General features: G+C 47.5%; 1 protein-coding gene across 1 annotated transcript; it reads right to left on the bottom strand.

The window, feature by feature from the left end:
- Positions 1-1441: 1441 nt before the first annotated feature.
- srms (src-related kinase lacking C-terminal regulatory tyrosine and N-terminal myristylation sites) lies at positions 1442-18676 on the bottom strand. The gene is made up of 8 exons (XM_086213099.1): positions 17909-18676; positions 14917-15038; positions 13595-13761; positions 9600-9747; positions 8983-9141; positions 7338-7519; positions 6175-6331; positions 1442-5498 (listed from the first exon to the last, which is right to left on the bottom strand). Exons 1-8 carry the CDS (start codon positions 18277-18279, stop codon positions 5299-5301), a joined length of 1506 nt encoding a protein of 501 aa, XP_086069225.1. The 5' UTR covers positions 18280-18676; the 3' UTR covers positions 1442-5298.
- Between the last annotated feature and the right edge of the window lie 1949 nt (positions 18677-20625).

Below are 20625 nucleotides of genomic sequence, written 5' to 3'. Positions count from 1 at the left end.
TTAACCTCCATGGTCATGCCTCCAACTCCATGGACAATAAGGGGTAAGTAGGTTTCTTTTCAAACTTTTCACTTACCCCTAGTTGCTCCAGTCTCTCTAAGATTTCCTCCTGTGTCTTCAGGAATGTGAGGAGACTGTGGAAGTGATTGTCTGGTGTGTCTGGTGTGATGCGATTTTTAGGATTGACCATGAAAGTTAACGAGTCTCTTTTCATGTTATGGGGCAGTTTGCTTTCTATTGATTTTATCATGAGAGGGTTGTTGATGGCCCCCGTGTTGCCCAGCTCTGAGAGATCGTCCAAGGCCTTCTCCGTGCTTTGGATGAGGTCTATCACTTTTCTTGGCTGGTTTGACTTTAGGACTGGAATCTTCTCAAGCTCCTCAATTATTTCCAATGCAACTGTAGTGTTGTTGCCATACCTGTTTTCAAGTACTCTGAAGATGTCTTCAGCATTATTATAGGTTGACAGGCGGAGATCTCTCCTTATTCGCTCATCCACACTGTCCAACAGCTGTAACTTTTTTACTTCTATTGAGCCTGTTGGTTCACCTTGTCTCTGGAGGTTTTCCCAGTCTCTCCTCTATCTGTAGAAAATCCTCTTCACTCCAGTGAACTTTGGTAGACTGGTTGGTTTTAGTCTGGGCGCTGGTTGTGGAGCTTCCTGGGGGGGCTGGGGGACTCTTCCTCTCCTCTCCTCCTCTGCAATTCTCTGTGCCGTGAGAAATGGCACCCTTCTGGCTTCAGTGCCGCTGACAAGTGCCATCAGGTCCTTCATCCGGAATCCATCTTTTCCATTTAGTCAGGCTTGTGGCCACGTCTTTGGCCAGGGTCTTTATCCTTTCCCACTGTAGTTCAAATCCATCTCTGTTGATGGCAGTCACAGGTATTGAACGAGCTTCATCACAAGCAGCCCCTGCCTCTTGGATAGTAGTTGTCACTTCACTCTCTCCATACCTGGGCCAAAGATTGTTCTGAACCTTCTGTCGAATCTCTTTAAGTCTTCCTTCACATTCTCTACCTCATTTTGCTGCTGTACTTCCAGTTTGACTTCTTCACCTTCATCGGTTTCAGCTTCAAGGTCCGCCAGCAGTGATTCCCTGTATTCATCATTTCTTTCAAGTACATTCCTCGCCAGAGAGGAAAGTTTAAAGAACTCGTCTTGTAGTTCCTGCTACATCATTTGAGCTGCAGTCCTGCTGAGATAATTGACTTGTTTTGTGATGGCACTTTTAGCAAGGGTTCTCTCATGTTTCAGTTGCTTGACTGTTTTCCCCAGAGCTTCCAATGCCATCGTTGGATCTTCAGTGGCTAGCTCAAAAGAAGTGGGTTTTAACACAACAATACATATCGTGTAAAAATACTTCTCAAAACCCTGTGGTCCCACGACACTTAATAAACATCAACTGTATGATACGGCACAGCCCAAATTAAAATCCCCCTGTAATCTCTTTCCTTCAAAAACTACTTAATCCCTCTTGTTCCAAGTATTCAGGACAAACTTGACCTCTCTTATGGAGCCTTTAATAACAAGTGTGGTCAGGCAGTCAGTTGTAATCAGGAGCACATTCCAAAATAATACGTAAAATACTTTATTATATTTGCATCACTGGTGTTCGGTACCTGACGGCACTCATAATACATGGGACTCAATCTGGTGATTTGGTGATTATGGCTCAAGTTTCCTGAACTTGGCTTCGTCTGCAGTACATGTCAAGCATTAAAGATCAAAGTTGCATTGTTCTCAAATTGCATTGCATCATTGTTGTACAATTTCATGGTGCAAAACAAGTCTCCTTGATGGGACTGATCGGTGTGCAAGACTCAGTGTTCTTCGTGTTTATTGTTCTGTACAGTCCACGTTGTGTAGTTTAGTGCTTGTACAGTCTGTAGTGTAAACATAGGCACTCTAGTTGTAACTGGCCATAATTGTAGGCAAGAGCTCGAATGGCACTGTGACCTGCTGGCTGTTCAAGCCCCGGCCCGCCGTCATGCATAACAGGGAGATAAAATCACTTCCCAAAATATTCTGGATAAACTTTTACATATGCAACATGTCGCCAAACCTTTATCAAACTTCATACCAGAAGGTAGGCTCAAAAAATACTTTACACTGGTGGGGTAACAAGGCGAGTACAGCCACACCCGGCGCCCCGGAGCCCAGAAAACATACACTCAGGGTGGATGAAAGGTGGGTATGGCAAGTTGGCACACTCACCTGCTAAGGCTTAGCAGGTATGCTAATTAGCATGCTAACATACTGATCCGTGCTAGCGTGCATCCAAACATCAAGTCTCTGATTTTTTTTCTTCCAATAAAACACTACCAAGCCTTATATACATTGAAAAATCGCCCCCTGCAGATGTTTTCAGTCCATTAAATGGTGGTGACATCAGTTGTTATTACCTCCGTACGAATGCTTCAGATGACGCAAACTCCACCTACTGCAGTGACAGCAAAGTAGCAGCACTTTAACATACCTGCGAAATTTAAAAAAAAATTCATCATACACACGTGGAGTATGTAGGTTTTGGGTTGTTTACGTACCACAACCCTGCAAAGCCAGAGAAATGCGTGCTAATCAGCCCAGGGTGAGGAGCTCATTTTGTCTAATTCCACCACAGATGTGTGGGATATCCACATGGAACGCTTCCAGGCTGCTAGCTTGCTCACTTGTAGCCAGTTAGCTTTCTTTTTGCCAGCACATTGTCTACCCCCTGAAATCTGTTTCAAAATTTGAAGTTTCGAGGCAAATACAAAGCCTAAGGGTGTTTGCTCTCAGGGCATGTAGTTATTTATCCCCGTTAAACCACTGTTTGATTAACAACCATTTCTGGAAATACATTGTGGTCGAAATCAGAAGACAGGAAAAACCTGGGCTGTTACACGATATCGCAACATGCTGGTTAAGGAATGTTACCTGTGAAATGTGTGGGGTAGGGATAGACTGGGGGAAAATTACTGTTTTGTTATGTAACGGTTCTAACGACAAGTAAGCTAGAATCTCAGCTGCAAATCAGTGTTTACTTTGACCCCTCCAACGATCCACCAGCCTCCATCGGCGGGTATTTCATCAGTTTTGTCTCGTTTAAATACTACAGTCGAGTCCTACGACTGCAGCTCTACAACTGACGATCGACATTTAATGGCCCAGTAGCAACCCTGTCTGGTGATGACAGCACATCATGTTCAGTTAGTAGTTAGCTCAATGTTCTATGTTGCAGCTTTTGCAAAAAAATATTTGTCGGCTGCTTTTGCAACAGCTGCAACACAAGAAATATGCTAATATGGACATGATGTCAGGCTGAAGAAATGGAAGAAAATAGGAAGTTCAAGAGGATCAGCAGGAAAAAGGCATTGCTCTATGCATGAATGCATTTTTTCAGCTGGAACTCCTGAGTCCTGAGGAGTCAGAGGAAGGTCGTTGGATACTGACCAGCAACTTTTGCAGTGTTCAGGAGGGTTATTCTATGGCACGTAGAGAGAGGAGGAATTATTACAAAAGAAAATCATTCGGCATTGAATGTCGCAGGAAAATCCAAACCGTCCTTCCAGCCTCAGTGTGTAACTGGGAACTGGGTTCATGTTTAACACTGTACCTCCACCATAATGAGTACTGGATGAGCCAAATTACCTTGGCCCTGGAGTGACGGGAAAAAGAAACTTGAATATTGAACCTAATTTAATGATGCGATGTTCATAAATATTCCAGTCCAGGCCAAGCAGAGCCGTGCAGGAATGAGTCCTAAAACCCAGAAACAAATTAGCACTGTGAGCGGCTCGTTCCCTCATCAGTGGGTTTCTGCCTACAGTCTGACATGAGCTGTTTTAACATTTCTACGATAAAACCACACTTGTGAGCTTTGTAGCTTTTATCGGTCTTTAAAAAGGCGGTTGCCAACAACTGACAACAGAGGTGCTCATGAAAGTGATATGTCACCAAAAAAAGGGTATTTTGTCTTTCAAGTGCTCAATAATTGGTGTCTTGAGCTCAAGATGTTTTTCCCCTCCCGCATTACAGAATGCAGAAAGAGCCAGCCACATTTATTACCTTGAGGCTAATGGCGCCTGATGGCTAACAACAACAAAACTGGTGTAATCCGTGTCTTCTTCATCCAGCCGCGTGCTCAGTAACCGACAAACGCTTTGATCTGAACTCCCGTGCCAGCAGCTGGCCTGCTCAGCTGAACTGGCCGTTGTGTGCCTGGTCACCCTGGATATACGTGGCTGGGTCTTTCTGTTTGTGGTGTCGCAGCAGTAAAAAAACACCTTGTTGGGTGAAGTATCATTTTAAAGATCATCAGAGTGAAAACAGAAGAAGTCTGAAGCTTAGTGGTGGTGACGTTGCAGTCATGTGACCCTGGCGTAGCTCCTTCATAGGTGAACTTTAGCTTAGCACTGCAAACGGTTGCATTCAGGCTTCCAGCATCATCAGAGGGGTCCATTAGTGAAGATGATCTTGATGAACTGAACCTGGAAGATCATCAACTTTTGTTCACCAGAGCTGATTTACTGGTTCAATCACCCACAGTCACATGGAGCAGTCCTATTGGCTGCTGGTAGAGAACCATGGAGATGACCACTTCCTGTTGGACTACAGAAATACCTCATTGCTGCCAGGCTAGCTTCCTGTTGGACGACAAAAATACCTCATCCCTGACATGCTAACTTCCTGTTGGACTACAAAAATACCTCATTCTGCATTGCTCAATTGTTGGTCTAGAAAGCAGCATGGTTAGCACCAGGCAGCTAACGTGGCTAAAAACCCAGCAAGCCCTTAAATATTGCACGTAGCCTCTTTCAGCGCCGTCTTTGTGGAAAAGTGATAGAGTCCTGATCTGTGGCTTGCACATACAGAAGTAACAAAATATCATTTATAAAACACAAAAAGGGTATAAAATTAAAAACAGTTGGTGCTGTGAATGTGCAGAGGATTTGTCTCACGTCCGAGTGTATTTACACACCTTCCTCAGGTGATTATCAGTCCTCATTCACCTGTCCAAGAAACTGATGATGCTCTTCTGTCTTTTATTTGGCGAACATCTCTTCATCTCCGCATTTGCCTCCAGTTTTTCCTCGTCTCCTCGCTCTGTCTGTCTTTTCACATCGTAATGTTAAAAACTGAATATACCCTGTAGTGCCGGTGAAGAACAAACTTCTTGCCAGTTCTTGTCCATCATCTGGCAAAGCCATCCATGTTTTTCATCTTTTCTGTCCTTCATCTGATTGGAGTCCATCCCGCTGCAGCAGATGTCCTGGACCTTTGACCTGTCTCATTGTCCTCGCCTTCCTTCCTTCCTCCTATACCTCTATGGTCTTGAAATATATCCTAGCATATATGCTATCTAGTTGGCTATGCAGGGCGTGGAAGGAGGGTCTCTTTGAGGGCTCGGCGGCCCAGCAGTCCATCATGATGCGATATATATTCTGAGGACAGCGTGTTGGACAGGGCAGACGGAAGCCCGATGACAGCAGATCCAACACTTCCTTATTGCTTTTTCCTAAATATAAAAGCAGGGGAGGAAGAGGGGAAAAGGCGAAGTTCAATATTCAGTTTTCATGCACAAAAAGAGCTTGTTAAAAAAAAACGTGTTAAAAACACGAGCGCTGCTCACAGAAGACACCAAAGATTTAGCCGAGAACCTTGAGAGACAGGTGGTACATTACTTAAGGACAGGGCTCTGAATTAGGATGAACGGCTCGCTGACAAATGATTGGAGCAGAAGTGGAAGGGCAGCGATTCTTCACCGATTAGCTTCAAGCTAAATCTTCATGCGTTCTGGAGTCACAAAGAAGTGATGCAGGGGGCAAAACAGCATCTTTGTGAGTTCAAGACTCCTGTTAGTGAGTTCTTGAAATCCAAAATACACTTTTTGGGTGAAGTATTGCTTTGTTCAGCTCTGTTGTCTTTCAAATACTGTTAAAAACCACTAATGAATCACACTGCTGCTCCTCTCCGTTGGATATTTGGACTTCTGCTGCTGGGAATATTAAAATTAATGTAAAGTTCCGCTTTATTGTCATGAATGTCATTAAAAAAACAAATATAACTGACAATTGTACTTATTAAGATTTGATGAGAATCACTTAATGCTCTTGGTGTGTTCTTGGGAAACCCACTGCAACACAACAGTCGAGCTCACGTTCAGCTGCCGTTTCTGTTGTTCAGACATTTACCTTCATAAGGCATCTTGCCACGTGACATCATCTCATACAGCAGCACCCCGAACGACCACACGTCTGATTTGACTGAAAATCTCTGGTAAATCGCTGCCTCGGGTGCCGTCCATCGCACCGGGATCTTTGTGCTTCGGCTGGCTGTGTACACACTGTCCTGGAGACATGGAAGACAGATGTTCATGTTTTAGTTTTAGAAAATGCACACAGGCAGGAATGTGCGTCTAAAATGTGTCATAAACTTCCTGTATTTGTCTTCTTCTTTCTGTAACTCTCCCTGAATGCTGAAGATCCATAAAGACGGCGTCACTTCACCGTTTACTAAAACACCGACTTCCCGTTAACCTGCGATGGTTGATTCCTCCATGTTCCAGTTTGCTCGGGTAACAGCAGAATCCATCCATCCATTTTCTACCTCTTATCCTGTAAAGGGTCACGGGGGGTGGGGGGGTGGAGCCTATCCCAGCAGCCTTCCCCCTGGACAGGTCACCAGTCCATCAGGGCCAACACATAGAGACAGACAACCATTGGCTCTCCCAGCCACACCTACGGTCAATTTAGAGTCTGGATTAACCTGGTCCCTCTTGATGTCTTTGGACTGTGGAGGAAGCTGGAGTACCAGAGAGAACCCAGCAGGAACAGGGAGAACATGGAGACTCACACAGAAAGACCCGGTCCTGCAGCCGGGGCTCCACCCACAACCTTCCTGCTGGGGGGTCACAGTGAGGACCACTGCTCCACCCTGCTGCCTAGCAGCAGAATGCAACAATGCTACATCATAATTAAGCCCCTCCTCCGGTTTGATCGCCTGCTCATGTGATTGGATGCTGCAGCGTGATGTCAGGTTGAACATTTCAAGGACAAAAAAGTGATTTGATTGTGTAACTTTTTAACACGATACTGACATGTTACAAGTTGGTGATCACCACAGTGTGGCTTCACTCAAACAAAAGCACTCAGCACACCTGTGAGTTGTACCTTTATGTTCAAGATCTTTTGCGGAGGTGAAAAGTTCATGGTAATGAACCACTCAGGCTGTCCCTCAGAGACAGGTTCTTGATTTAGGATTCTGTCTCTCACTCACACACACACACACACACACACACACACACACACACACACACACACACACACACACACACACACACACACACGCTGCTGACCTTAATAATACGAGCCAGTCCAAAGTCGGCCACCTTGCAGACCAGATCGTCTCCCACCAGGATGTTCCTGGCTGCCAGGTCTCTGTGGACGATGTTCCTGTCCTCCAGGTAGGCCATGCCCTCGGCGATCTGACTGCCCATGTAGATCAGATGAGCTGACGTCAGCACCTGGCCCTCAGCCGCTGCAGCCACACGCACACGCACACGCACACGCACACACACACACACGAATGTCCAGCAGACAGAAACATTAGACGCTTTCATGCGATGTATATAGACATATACAGTATATATTCATGTTGATTATTTATATTGCTTGATAGTATTCCTATCACTAAGGAGGAGACTAATTTTCACCAGTGGGGAGGGGGGTGTAGGAGGGGACAAGGAAGAGCCCGCTAACTTTTGGATCAGATTAGAGCCCCCGCCCCCTGTGGCTGGACTCGATCCATCTAGGATGTGGTCGGTTTGATGGTTCACAATCAAACATGCACCCATCGTAACTGGACTCCACATGGTCAGATGTTTGAGTCCCGGCCCAGGGACGTCTAAAAGCATAGTTGAAGTCGTCAGCGCCACCTAGTGGTTACAGGATGAGCCTGATGGAACCAACATTAGTGGACGCAGGAAGTGACATTTGCTCCACAGTGGAGCATTAGTCTGCTCCTTCATGTACACACACACACACACACACACACACAGGGACATGCCGGCTGAAGTGTGAGGTTTGTCGCTACCTGCAGGTGTAAGTTCACTCATGTAATACTAACAAACAGAAAATGTACCATGATGACTTTCAAAAAGGGGATATTTCCATGAGGAAGACTGAGAAAATGACAAGTGTTAACGCCTGTGTTTGGGTTTCATGGGTGCTGCCACGGAGCAGATTGTGGACTACAGGTGGATCGTTTCAGTGAGGTCACGCACACACACACACACACACACACACGCACACACACACACACGCACGCATCTACTGGAATGAGAGCGATCCTAATAAAACCTCCTGCTCTCTAAGGCTCCTGGTGATTAAAGCCTTGTGTAAAACGTCAGAGCAGCATTTCACTGCCGAGCGGAGCTGCCAGAACCCAGATTATAATTCCATTCACTTTGGATTTCCGAGGAGAGATTTAACGTCACTCAGCCTGAATACTGTTTCAACGGGCTTTCCGAAAATATATCAGAGGTAACGGTAGAAATGCTCAAGAAAAGCTAAATTAACTTTAGCTTCTAAACCTCTTTGCATGTTAAAGCAGCAGCGGAGCGTTGATGTACAGACAGCAGCCGGGTGGCGTTCAGTAACAGGAAGTGAACCAATCCCACTTGTTGCTGAGGAACTGCTGTTGCGCAATTGCTGGCAGTTTTTTTTTTTTTCTTCAATCAGATCTTTGACCCTGGTTCATCCAGGACATCTGACAGACAGTTTCAGGTTGAAGTCCTCACCGCGGGGACGTTTGTAGCTCGTGAGACATTTTGACTCATCCTCCCTCCGTCAGAGGCTGGTTTGAAGGTTAAACGGTCAAAATAAAAAAGAATTCTTAATTTATCAGGGCTATAGATGCAGTAGAAAAGTGACAATATCTTTGATTTCTAAGGGACGTGTGTGTGTGTGTGTGTGTGTGTGTGTGTGTGTTTGAGCGCTCACAGGCGAGGTAGGACTTGAGGCTTCCTTTGCACATGAGTTCGGTGATGATGTAGACCGGTTCTCCTCGGGAGCACATGGCCAGCAGCTGGATCAGTTTCGGGTGGTGGAGGCTCTTTAGCGCCTGGACCTCCTTCACAAACTCGTCCTGCTTCGTGTCCTCTGGAGGAGGAAGAGGAGGAGACGAGACTAGAAACCACTGAACTGGCCAGAGAGCGACCGCTGCTTCTAATAATGACCGACTTAGTCCCAGAGGATGAGAGGAAGACTACTCATCCTGAACCTGATCTAACATCCCCTTCCCATTAACATTCATTATGCTACGCTAACTAGCATGCTCCCTATTACATCAAAGGAGAGAAGGGTTTCTCTCTTCTCGTCCGTCTCAGGGGGCGCAGGACGACGAGAGACTTTACCTAAAAGTTGTTCCTTTAGAGTTCAATATATGTTGCTGTCAATATTTCAGTGTAAAACCTCTGCTGGGAGGGGGGCGAACAACTTGACACTGAGAAGAAGAAGAAGAAGTAGGGCCTGTCGTTCCATCTCAACGATGAACTAACAGAGAACAACAGTCATTCACGTCATGGTGGAAACGTCGCAGCAGGAGTCTGCATCCGCACCTTGTTTGAGCATCTTTATGGCCACCTTCCTGTTCTCCGTGGTCCACAGAGCCTCCCACACCTCCCCAAAGTGCCCCTCCCCCAGCTTCTTGTGGAGTCTGAACTCCTCCCGTGGCCTCTCCCACGGCTCCATGTCGAACAGCTCCCGCTGCGGGGGGGAGGGGGGGAGAAAGGGAGAGGTGAGTCCACAGAACCAGCGGCTAACAGCTACAACACACTCAGCAGCAGCACCGTGGTGTCGACATGTTGTGTTACAGGTTAATAGTTTGACTCATCACTTTCACCTGAACAACAGGAGATGCTGAGTCAGCTAAACACCAACATGGGGTGGAGTTATTAGTCCTGCTGCGTGTGATCGTGATCCCTGCAGCAGACTTCCTTCCTCCAGACACCCGCCTGGTAGTACGCGACGCTTCCATGTAGGAACGTTGCAAAACGAGTCCGACTTTCTTGACGCTAATCTGATCTTGAGCATCTGATTGATGAGTGACGGGCGGTGTGCTTCTGACCTGGTTTCGCTCTCAGGTCCAGAGGCTGACACTGGACTTGTGGGGCAGATAACTGAGATTTAGGAGTTAAAAATTTAGAGTTCAAGTAAAAGTACATGAAGACAGCTGGGAAAAAGTAGTTGTATTAAAAATGAAATATTTAGTATATGTGCAGGGAGCGGTCTGTCCATGCTGTCAGCTGATGTTTACACGTTGACCTGTCTCATCCATGAACCAGTAGAGATGCGCAGCATTCGATTATTCAGCCCATTTTGGCCAATTTTTCTTTATTTCTAAAACATCTGGAAAAGCCTATAAATCACATATTTGTTGTTGTTTGTAAGCAGGGAAAACATCGGTTCCAGAACGCGTGACCTCGAAAACACAAGGACGTGAAGCTGAAGGGTTCAAGAACGGCGTTCCTGTGGGTTTCCAGCTGTGATGATCGACACGTGAATGAAGAAATGAAAATAAACACACACGTTCCTGACATTTGAAGCAATTTATTTAACAATCAAGAGCTATCAAACATTTTGGTCTGTTGATCAAACACCTTGAGAAGCATGAAAAGGAAACATTGGTGAAATGATTCGGTAAGAAAAAACAAAACGTCAAAACTCAAAAAGCCGCCGTTCACGTCTGAATCTGACAGCCAGTGAACTGCTAAACAGAATCAAACCACATCAGATAAAGGGGTGAGTCGATCCGGTGCTGCTCGCCACAAACCCCTCTCACGCATCAGCGCTGCTTTGCTTCGGGTTCTGAACGATTCAAATGGACGAGCGACTGCAGGCTTTTTATTCTTTGGTGCTGAAGTTTCAACAAACAGCCCAGCAGACGTCAGTCTGACTTCCCCCAAAACACAAAGGCATTCAGGCTCGACGCCATTCTTTGATACCAGAAACTCCCAGAAATGTCAAGACCTTCTGTTTCCCCAGTACTTTACTCCTCGTTAAACAAGTGTCTCTGTTGAACGGTGCCACGATGGTTCGGCGTTGCTGAAAAAAGCACGGAACTATAAACACTACCTTCGTTATTGAGGGGCTGCTTCACCCAGAAAGAGGGTCTTGTCTCTCAAGAACTCACAAATTGGGGCCGAGCCCCCAAGAAACAAGCTGGAAGCCTTCTGAAGTGTTGTTGTTAGTTCTGAGCTCAAATCAAAGCGCGCGCGTGCGTGTGTGTGTGTGTGTGTGTGTGTGTGTTACTGAGCGTAGGACTGGAGACAGAAGCCCAGGATTATAATTCACTCCAGCAACAAACAAACTGAGATTAGCGGTCAGTCTCCGTGAGCTTCAAGCTACATATACGTGGCTGGCTCCGCCCACATTATGGGGTCACAAACACAGAAGGTAAAACACATCCTTGTGGGCTCAGGACACCTCCTTGTGAGTACTTGTGAGTACTTGAAAAACAAAATACACCTTTTGGGTGACGAATCACTTCAAGGCACTACAAATGAGTGCTGAATCTCACACGTGGGCCAGATTTTCATCATCATGCCCATCAAAACCTGAGTGCTTTCAAAGGAGAAGAACGTTCTGGTGAACGCAGGAATGATGAACTCACGGATGGAAACCCAGCGGAAGGATTTTAAGTTTTTTGAAGAATTCCTCCAGTGTTTGACTGACAGAAACACCTCGAAACTCTGTCAGCTGGAATTATTCATGCTACAGGATTAAGAACCTCATAATCCCTGACTTTCCTTTATGTCCTGGAATTTTTCTACTTGTGGATCGACACGCACCAGATTCACACAATCATGCCTCAAGTGTTTGAGTGTGAATATTAAATATGCAAATTACAAAAATGAGCCAGACACGTTTCTATCCCCTCCCTGTACCAACCAGACTTGCAGTTTTGACTCAGGCAGCAACGTTTCTGCAGAGGCGCCACATCAGTGACCAGCTGACTGCTGGGATCATTTTCAACAATTTCAATACGATCCAAACGATCCTGGGGGCCTCATTTGCTAAGAGCAGATTTGTTGCTGTGTTTAGAGACTTAAATGATGAATTAGTGGAACGCGGTTTGGCTCAGATAAGCTGCTAACAGATGCAGTCAATCAGGAGAGGGACATGGTGAGGGGTGTCCACAGCAGCGGCCGGGAAATGCAAACGACACATAAATAAAAATATAAATATATAAATAAAGTTAAGAGTGAGAGATCTACTGCTAATAACAGTCAATATAACAAAAACAAATCTTAGTGAGTAATAATAAAAAAATCACTTGGAATGAAAATTATTTAGAACAGAAAGGTGTGTGTGTGTGTGTGTGTGTGTGTGTTCACGTCTGCATGAGGAGTGTGTGAGTGTGTTTCTGCCTCATGTGTCCGTCGCCTCACAGCCTCTGCTGGAAGGGAAGAGAGAAGAGGGAGGAGTCACTGACAGCTGCAACATCTCCACGTTCCTGAAACCTTCAGCGCGACTCTGCAGGTGTTCCCCAGGTCCTCAGAGGTCACTGGAGGAGAGGGTGTGTGTGTGTGTGTGTGTGTGTGTGCTTCCTAGTTTGAAGTGAAAGTCTGTAGATAGACACTGAACACTTATTTTCTTCTAAAACGGTTACTCTGGTTAATTACTATTCAACTATGTGTGCCTGTTGATTGAATTTATGAATAATAATGATTCCCCACTGCAAAGACAAAAGATGCTCAGCTGAAAAGATAACGGAACATTCTGGAACTTAACCCGGAGCCTCGCGAGCCACCCCAGGCTGACACTTTTGATTGGGCGGCTGTGATTGTGAACATTTTTATCAAGTGAAGAAAATCCACAACCAAGCAAAAGTGAACTCCAGCTTTCAAAAACTCAGTAAACGGAGACTTTAGCTCACAAAAGATGGTTTTCCTCCTCTTCTATGTTATTTTTTTATTGAGACTCCAGAATGCAGAAAGAAGCGGCTACGTGTACTTAGCTTGAAGCTAATGGAGGCTAATGGCTAACAAGACACACAAACTCTCAGTCATCATTCGGTGGGATCCCCGCCTTCTCCCCCCAGCCGCGTGCTCAGTAACCCACAAACACTTTGATTGGAGCTAAAAATGAACCAGAACCCTTCTGGTTCTGTGTGACTGTGAACGGGCGCCAAACCAGGAAGTGGATGTTTGCGTCGCCTCGATTCTTGTGCGGAGGGTGAGATGTTAGCAGCGCTTCAGTTAGCTGCCGAGATGTCGCACAGTTTAGTTTTCTGTTTCCTTTCTGACTTTCAAACCAGACTTCAAAATGGAAGAAATTCCTCGTTTGGGAACTCCGGATTGCTGCTTATTCACGCTGCAGAGCCTTCACACGGAAGCTCAGGAGTCATCCGGCCTCAAACACCCGACAATAACAATACATGCAGGTAATACACAAGGCTGTGTCCTGGGGACGAGAACGTTTGAGGTTGAGAGTGTGTGAGAGGCCATAATATAATGCTGCTTTGTGAAGTGATAGATTAGATATGAACCCAGTCAGTGTTTGTGTGTGTGTGTGTGTGTGTGTGTGTGTGTGTGTGGGGGGGGGGGGGTACCTGCTGAGCACAGGGCTCCTCCAGCAGGATTCCCAGGCTGCGATTGTTCTTCTGGTAGTAGGAGATCAGCTCTCCCAGTGTGGCGAAGGAGATTTTATCAGACACAAAGTAGGCGCCGATGGAGGAGCGCTGGATCCTGAAGTGGTACACCTTCCCCTCGCTCCGGGCTGGAAGAGGGACGCCAGAGTCGGCGTTAACATGTTACACAGCAATCGTTAGGATGTCTCTGCCTGGCAGATACTAGAGCTAATGAGGTGGACCTGAAGTCTAGTTCTCCCCCGAGACCTGAGGGTCCTTGAGGAAGACGGATGGAGAGAAAAGAAAAGAAAGGATGATGTTGTGAGGAATGGAGGGAGAGAAATGAGCTGGAGGAGGCAGGACCAGGTTTTAGAGTCTGCTCATGTCGTGAGGTTCACCTCGCTGCCGGCTGACACGTCATGAATGTGGAATCTGATGAGAACCCAGATGACTGCAGTTCCTGCTACCAGCGCGCCGTCACCTTCACCATCATCATCCTCATCAGCACGTTTGTTTACACTCGCCAAGAACAGAAATCATCTTCCTCTGATCCCCATCCCGCACCGACGCCACAGCTTTAGGTCTTAGCGCCGAAGATCAAGTCAGCGGCGAATCGGCAAACGAGCCTTTCTAAAACGCACCGGTCCCTTAACTGGTGCTCCTGTCAGCTCAGTTCCCTCCAGCCTGCTCTTGAGGCAACGATGCGGTAAACATGAACTTAAAATTCCACTTCAGCCAAAACGACCCGTGTGAATGGGAGCGTATCAGCTTGATTTAAACAGATAATATCGTCATCGTTAACTATCAACTAACGGCCAAGTCACTCGGCGCCTGTGGTTAGCGGCGATGTTAGCGGGGCGTTAATGATGTGTAAAAATATCATTTTGCCTTTGTTTTTATATCATTGCAATCATGGGGCAAAATAACTGCACTTAGATATTTTTTCAAAATTCTTTTTTTCCCAAAAATAAATCGCACATTTCATTCTGGTCATTCTTGGCAAGGCTTTTCCTGAGCTCGCTGATCTGATTGGTCGAAGTCAAACGCTGACAGACAGACGGTTCATCCAATCACCTGCTGAGTGTCTCCTCAAGTCATCTGCACTTTTCCAAACAGTTTCTGTGGTTCTGCTCAGGTCAGGTGGTCTGCGTTTGTGTCATTTAAAAAGAAAATCGCTGTGAAACCTCGGGGTGATGTCATCAAAGCAGCGCTTGCTTGCTGACCATTTCCAACAAGAACCTCTGACACAGCAGGAAGAGATGAGGTAGGGAGGGAGGGTCAGAGGTCACTGCTGTGATGCTTACCAGAGATGGTGTACTCGTCACTGTGACTCTCGCTGATGCGAACCAGGAAGGAGCCATCTTTGTTTTGGGAAGCCAGCAGCAGCTTCTCAGCTTTCATGCGATTGATGTTCCCGTAGTACCACCTGAGAGATGGGACGCACACGGAGACGAGAGGACGGTGGGATGAACGGACAAAGGGACCACAGGCGAAACAAAAACACCAGCACAAGTCAGACAAGCAGAAGCAAGCGCGCACACACACACACACACGCACACACACACACACAAAGCTGCAAGCTGACAGTTACAGAGTGAAGAAGGTAAACATTAGATACACAAACAGTGGACCTGGCAGGTTAGCGCCACCTGTTAGCGGCTATCATGCTAACATTCTCAGAGCTCTGCGATCGTTTGGTGCTGCCTGGTTGCTCAGACAGAAACAGGCCTGTATTTACTTGAAGTGAGCGAGCAGGGCGGGTCGGCTCTACGTGATGCTCAGGTTTCACTGAAACCAACAACAAGCAGGCGAAGGAGACCTGGAGATAAAGATACGAGCAGTAGTACACTGCCGGGTACTACAAGTACTACAAATATTGATCCAGTCACTGTAACGACCACTTTCATTCACAAATAATCTTCCCACTACTACCCGCTCAGTCTGCGTGAGGCTGGTTTCAACTTGTGTGTGTGTGTGTGAGATCATGGCAGGGACTAACAGTGTGTGTTTACGTGATATGAGTGTGACTCAAGTGTGTACAGGTGAGGACGGCGGCGTGGGGCAGGTGCACCGGCGCCGGGTCTCCTGATGAATCAGAACCAGCACAAAAGCACAAGAACGTGAGAAGAATTTGTCGGTGGGTTTGTTTCCTGGAGGACGCAGGGCTTCACTCCAAGCGCACCACCGTGACGGAGACACGTCTGGACGCTGGGGGCGGCGACCTGGTGTGGCTGTCAACGTGGCGGCCGGGTGGCAAACACCGAAATATATTTCATTAATATTTGATGTGGGAAATAGAATCTTGATCAGCTTGTTCGGTGGCCTAAGGTCAGTTTTCTTCGCTGCCTCTCAACTTCTGAGGCAATGAGGAGGCGGAGGGAGGGAGCGAGCAAACGTTCGACTGGGGTGGCGACTGACACCATTTCATCGATACGGATGTTCACTGGTCGGTTCTTCATCGATTCTTGATCAATTTGTGTGTGAAAAAAAGAGAGAAGGCCTTCGCTTCCATCCCTGGGAACACGTTGAGCGCGTTGAATTAATACAAGCGCTTCTTTTCAGGGGCTTAGTCACATGACATGGCGGCGGCGTAATTAGCAGCTGCCAGTAAAACGTGCCGGCATTACTAAAAGGTACTGATCATCTCAGAGGAATTTGATGTCGCCGTCGTCCAGCCGCAGATGTCAACCTGACGGAAACCTTCTGAGGAAACGTCCGATTCTCAGGTGGAGGCACCTGCTTGTCACACCGCAGGCGGAGCAACCAGCTGTTTTTCAGCCTTTCTGTACAAAAGTTGCCAGAAAAGCACAGAAAAACCAACACTTGTCACTGAAAGTCCACATCCGTGGCTCCAGGAGTGTTGCAGCGGCGCTGCAGGTGATCAGAGGTCGCTCTCCAAAGTGTCCCGAATGTGGAAGTGTTTCTACTCCCAAGCCTCCTCCTGTGTGTGACAGCCTGAAACTCTCCGGTGCTGACGCCCATCTTTTGTTCTCTCTGAGTCAGACTCAAACGTGTGTCTCCAGCTCCGGAGGTGCGTTTAAGGGCAGCGGGACAAGTCAGTGTCAGCTCAGCAGAATGAAGAGCAGACGGTGAAGTCACAGGCTCAGAGAGGCGGCTTGGCTGAAACGTGACGACTCTCTGCAGGCCGGATGAATAATGGAGGATGTGCAGCTGCAGAGCACTCGGCTACATTTAGCTCCAGCCATTCACCTCCAAATATCTCAGCGACTCGCTGGGGGGACGCGTCCCGTTAATGCAGCATCCAGAGCTCCTGACAGCGGGGGGGGGGGGGGGGGGGGGGGGGCTGGTTCTTATGCTTTCAAATCAACAATTTTTCTTTTCATTTTCAGATCATGTGATGATCGAGTTTTTCTTTGTGAAACAAGCAGAAAAAAAACAGTGATTCTTAGAGGCCAGGAGGGCGACCAAGCACCCCCCCCCCCCCCAAGTGGGATCAGAGTCAGTAAACTCAGCGTCCCCAGAAAACCCAGGGACGGCCAGGAGAAGCAGAAACAACCAAAGAAACGGTTTTCGGTTCATGCTGGTTCTGAGTCAAGATGGACTCCTCGAGGTTACTGACGCCCGCCATGACCATCAGTCTTATTTCATTAATACCTCGCAAAAAATGTATTTTGCCTTTCAAGTACTAAAAGGCACCTTGAAACGTGACCCCTCCAGCATTTTTGTCTTTGTGGCTCCAGAATGCAGGAAGAGCCAGCCACATTCATATTTAGCGAGTGGCTAACAGAGGCTAGAAGCTAACGGGACCTATTGAAACCGCCGGTTTTCAAACTCTCCAGCTCATAGCCTTCATCCGGCTGTGTGACGCGTCATCAACAGACACCAGACCGAAAACCTGGTCGACCCGGACGCAAGAGAAACGCCTGGTCAGCGAAACATGGGAGACTTTCCTGCTCTGTCGTGTTTGTGTGGCTGCTGCTGCTTCTTCTCTTCAAACGTCATGTCAGTGTGTGACGCTGTCATGAAGCGACCTTCCAATCCCAGCAGTAATGATTTGAAGTCATGATGGAACCGCTGACCCTGGTCTCCCCTGATCCCCCTAAAAGCCCTCCAGTCCCTGCAGATGAGAGCCTCCCCATTAATCGACTGATGGACCACATCCATCATCGACAGCAGCGGGAGGTCACACCGGGGTCAGGAGGTCTCACTGCCCCCCTCATGACCCCCCCCCCCTCCTCATTCAGAGCCAGTCCATGAGGCACATGAGGATTCACCTGCTGGTTCTGACCCCTCCGCAGCACCTAAACAAAGACCAGTCGGCAGTTCGGGACTCACTTGTGTTTGGCGAACTCGTCCTGCAGCAGAGCCACGTAGTTGGCCGGGATCAGCCCGGACTCCAGGGAGCCGGTCAGCTTCTTGGCCAGCACATACTCCCCCCGCTTCTCGATCACCGACAGCTTGTCGCCCTCCCGCACCGTCAGCTCGTCGTCGCTCCGCGCCTCGAAATCGAAGAGCGCCTCGTAGAGCTGCACCGGCCGCTTCTTGGGCGACGGGACGCGGATGTTGCCGGACACCGTGCGGATCTCCGCGCCCGGGTTGGCGATGACATGGTTGTGGTTGGGCACGTTCGGGTAGCGGAAGTCGGGCCAAATCCAGTTCCAGAGCCGGTTTAAACACGGCATACAGGAGCGGCAGCAGTTCTCCATCCCGGGACATGAAGCAGCACCGATCAATACGTCTCACAGCCCGCTGACAGCACCCCGGCAGCCCTCCGGTTCCTCTCTGGTCCGCGGCCTGAGAGCATAGCAGCAGCAGGCGGGTGGATCAGCCGGAGGAACCGGTTTTTTCTGTTGAGATCGCGGATCTGAGCTGCAGTGCGCACGGCGGCTGCGGGAATGCGGAAACGGGGAAAAGAGCCGATCCAAGTCGGGTCGCTTTGTAGCGAGGAGCCGGTGGTGCGAGCTGATACGAACCGGGGACGAGAGCATGACTCCCGGGAACCCCCCTCCCCCTGTAGTCCGGTAGACCGAGAGAATGACGCTGATCCACCGCGAGGACGAGGAGGAAAGTTTGGGTTTGGCGCTCCGACACCTCCTGCTGCTGACACCTGCCCACTGGGAGGAGTGTGAGAGAGAGAGAGAGAGAGAGAGTGTGTGTGTGTGTACACTCCTGGTTGGAGACCTTTCCTGGAATAAACACTTACTCTTATCAGGACCTCTTGTCCTCATGGGGACCAAAGACCAGTCCCTCTGCAGCACAACGTCATTTATGAGTTCCTGCTCACAGTGAGAGTTCAGGTGTTAATTGAAGTTAGGCTGAGGCTGGGATTAGGATCAGGATTAGGGTTTGGGTTGGGATATCCACAAGAATGGACGTCAATGGAATGTCTTGATTAGGATAGCTATGCAAACCTGTGTGTGTGTCCTTGTACTTGCTACATAGTGAAGACTAGAATAGTATTTAACCAACAGAGTGAGGACATTTTAGCCGGTCCTCACATCTTCAAAGGGCCGTTTGAAGGTCAAGACTTGGTTTTAGGGTTGAGGTTAGAATCAGGTTCAGGTTAGGAGATAGGGTCAAGGTCAGGGTCAGGGTCAGGGTCAGTTGAGATGGTTAGGGTGAGGGTGAGGGGCGAGGGAATGTCCTATGTCAGTGAAAGTCCTCACAAAGATACAAGTACAAGGGTGTGTGTGTGTGTGCTACCGTACAGTGACTTTACTCACGCCACAGCTCTACAAATCCTCTTTTTCAACCAGGATGAAAGCACCGGAACAGACAGACACACATTCATAAAGACAGGATGTGTTGATGGGTTGGTGCTCTGAACGTCTCCCGCTTCTGAACAAGTGAAGGTTCGTGTGTCCCTCCATGGCTGCTGGACACACCTGTGCTGCTGTCTCGCAGGTCCAGTTCCGTCCCATCCCGGCAGACCTACCTCGTCTGGACCAGAACATTCACGCGATGAGGCGTCATTAGCCCCGCCTCCACTCTCAGGTGCAACAACGGTTCCTGATCAGATCAGAAGCTAAAACCAGAGGCCGGAACTACTTTTCTGACTGGGCGGAGTGATTCGATGCGACAACTAAAAACAAGATGTTTGTTGATGACTGGAAGAAGATCCATGAGAGCCAGGGTCCACAGGGGAGGAGGGAGAACCATGCTAACACTTCGTCCGCCACCATTCACTGTGCTAAGCTAACTAGCATGGGTCTGTCATCCTCTTGTAAACATCTCCAGACACGCGTCAGAAGGACAGACGTGTCCAGGACAGGTGTATGTTCCGCATCACGGAATATTCTGACCTGACCGGTGGAGACGTTCCACTGGAGAACCAAGAAGGCGACGCGTGTTGTGTGTTTGATAGATAGCACACGGTTTTATTAGTATATTTAGCTTTGTGACGTACAGCTCAGGAGAAAACAAACAAAACAAAACTAAATGGTCACAATTTTTTTTTTTTCTTTTCAAGTCCAGAAACATTTCAGCCTTAGCAGTGACATCACACGAAAGAAAGCTCAGTTTTTCAATCATTGGTTTCTTTGTCATGGACCAGAGTGATATGTTCTCATTGTCAGGTTCAACAAACGCTCCAACAAAGTCAACAAACAGAACAAACAAAACAAAACAAACAAAACGGGAAAAAAAGAAGAAAGAAAATCCCCTAGATTTCTTTTTTTCCTCGATCATTTCAGTTGCTTTACATATATTATCAACACTTTTCTAAAGAATTAAAATATTTAGCCACAGGTACTGGAGAAAAAAAGGTATCCACTGTTATATAGAATAATAAACACAATAAATATAAAAAGAGTTTTTGATATAATTTATATGGTATCAAAGAGAGGGAAATGGGCCTTCAGTTACACGTGTTTTTACAAAAGTGATGTCCTTTTTTTTGTTTTCCTGAGGTTGAGTTTTGTCATCTGCAGTTTTAAGTTTTGCTAAATATACTAATAGACTACGAGACCCGACACACCGGGTCCATCATGGCTTTTCATTCACTGAGGAATCCGCGCCACCAGATCACCCTTGCGCGTGCGGAGGGTCGTGGT

This window comes from Aulostomus chinensis, chromosome 9 (genome assembly GCF_037954235.1).
Source record: "Aulostomus chinensis isolate RoL2024-O1b breed Wild chromosome 9, RoL_Achi_v1.0, whole genome shotgun sequence".
Lineage (NCBI taxonomy): Eukaryota > Metazoa > Chordata > Actinopteri > Syngnathiformes > Aulostomidae > Aulostomus > Aulostomus chinensis.
This window is presented reverse-complemented; position numbering and strand designations above follow the sequence as displayed.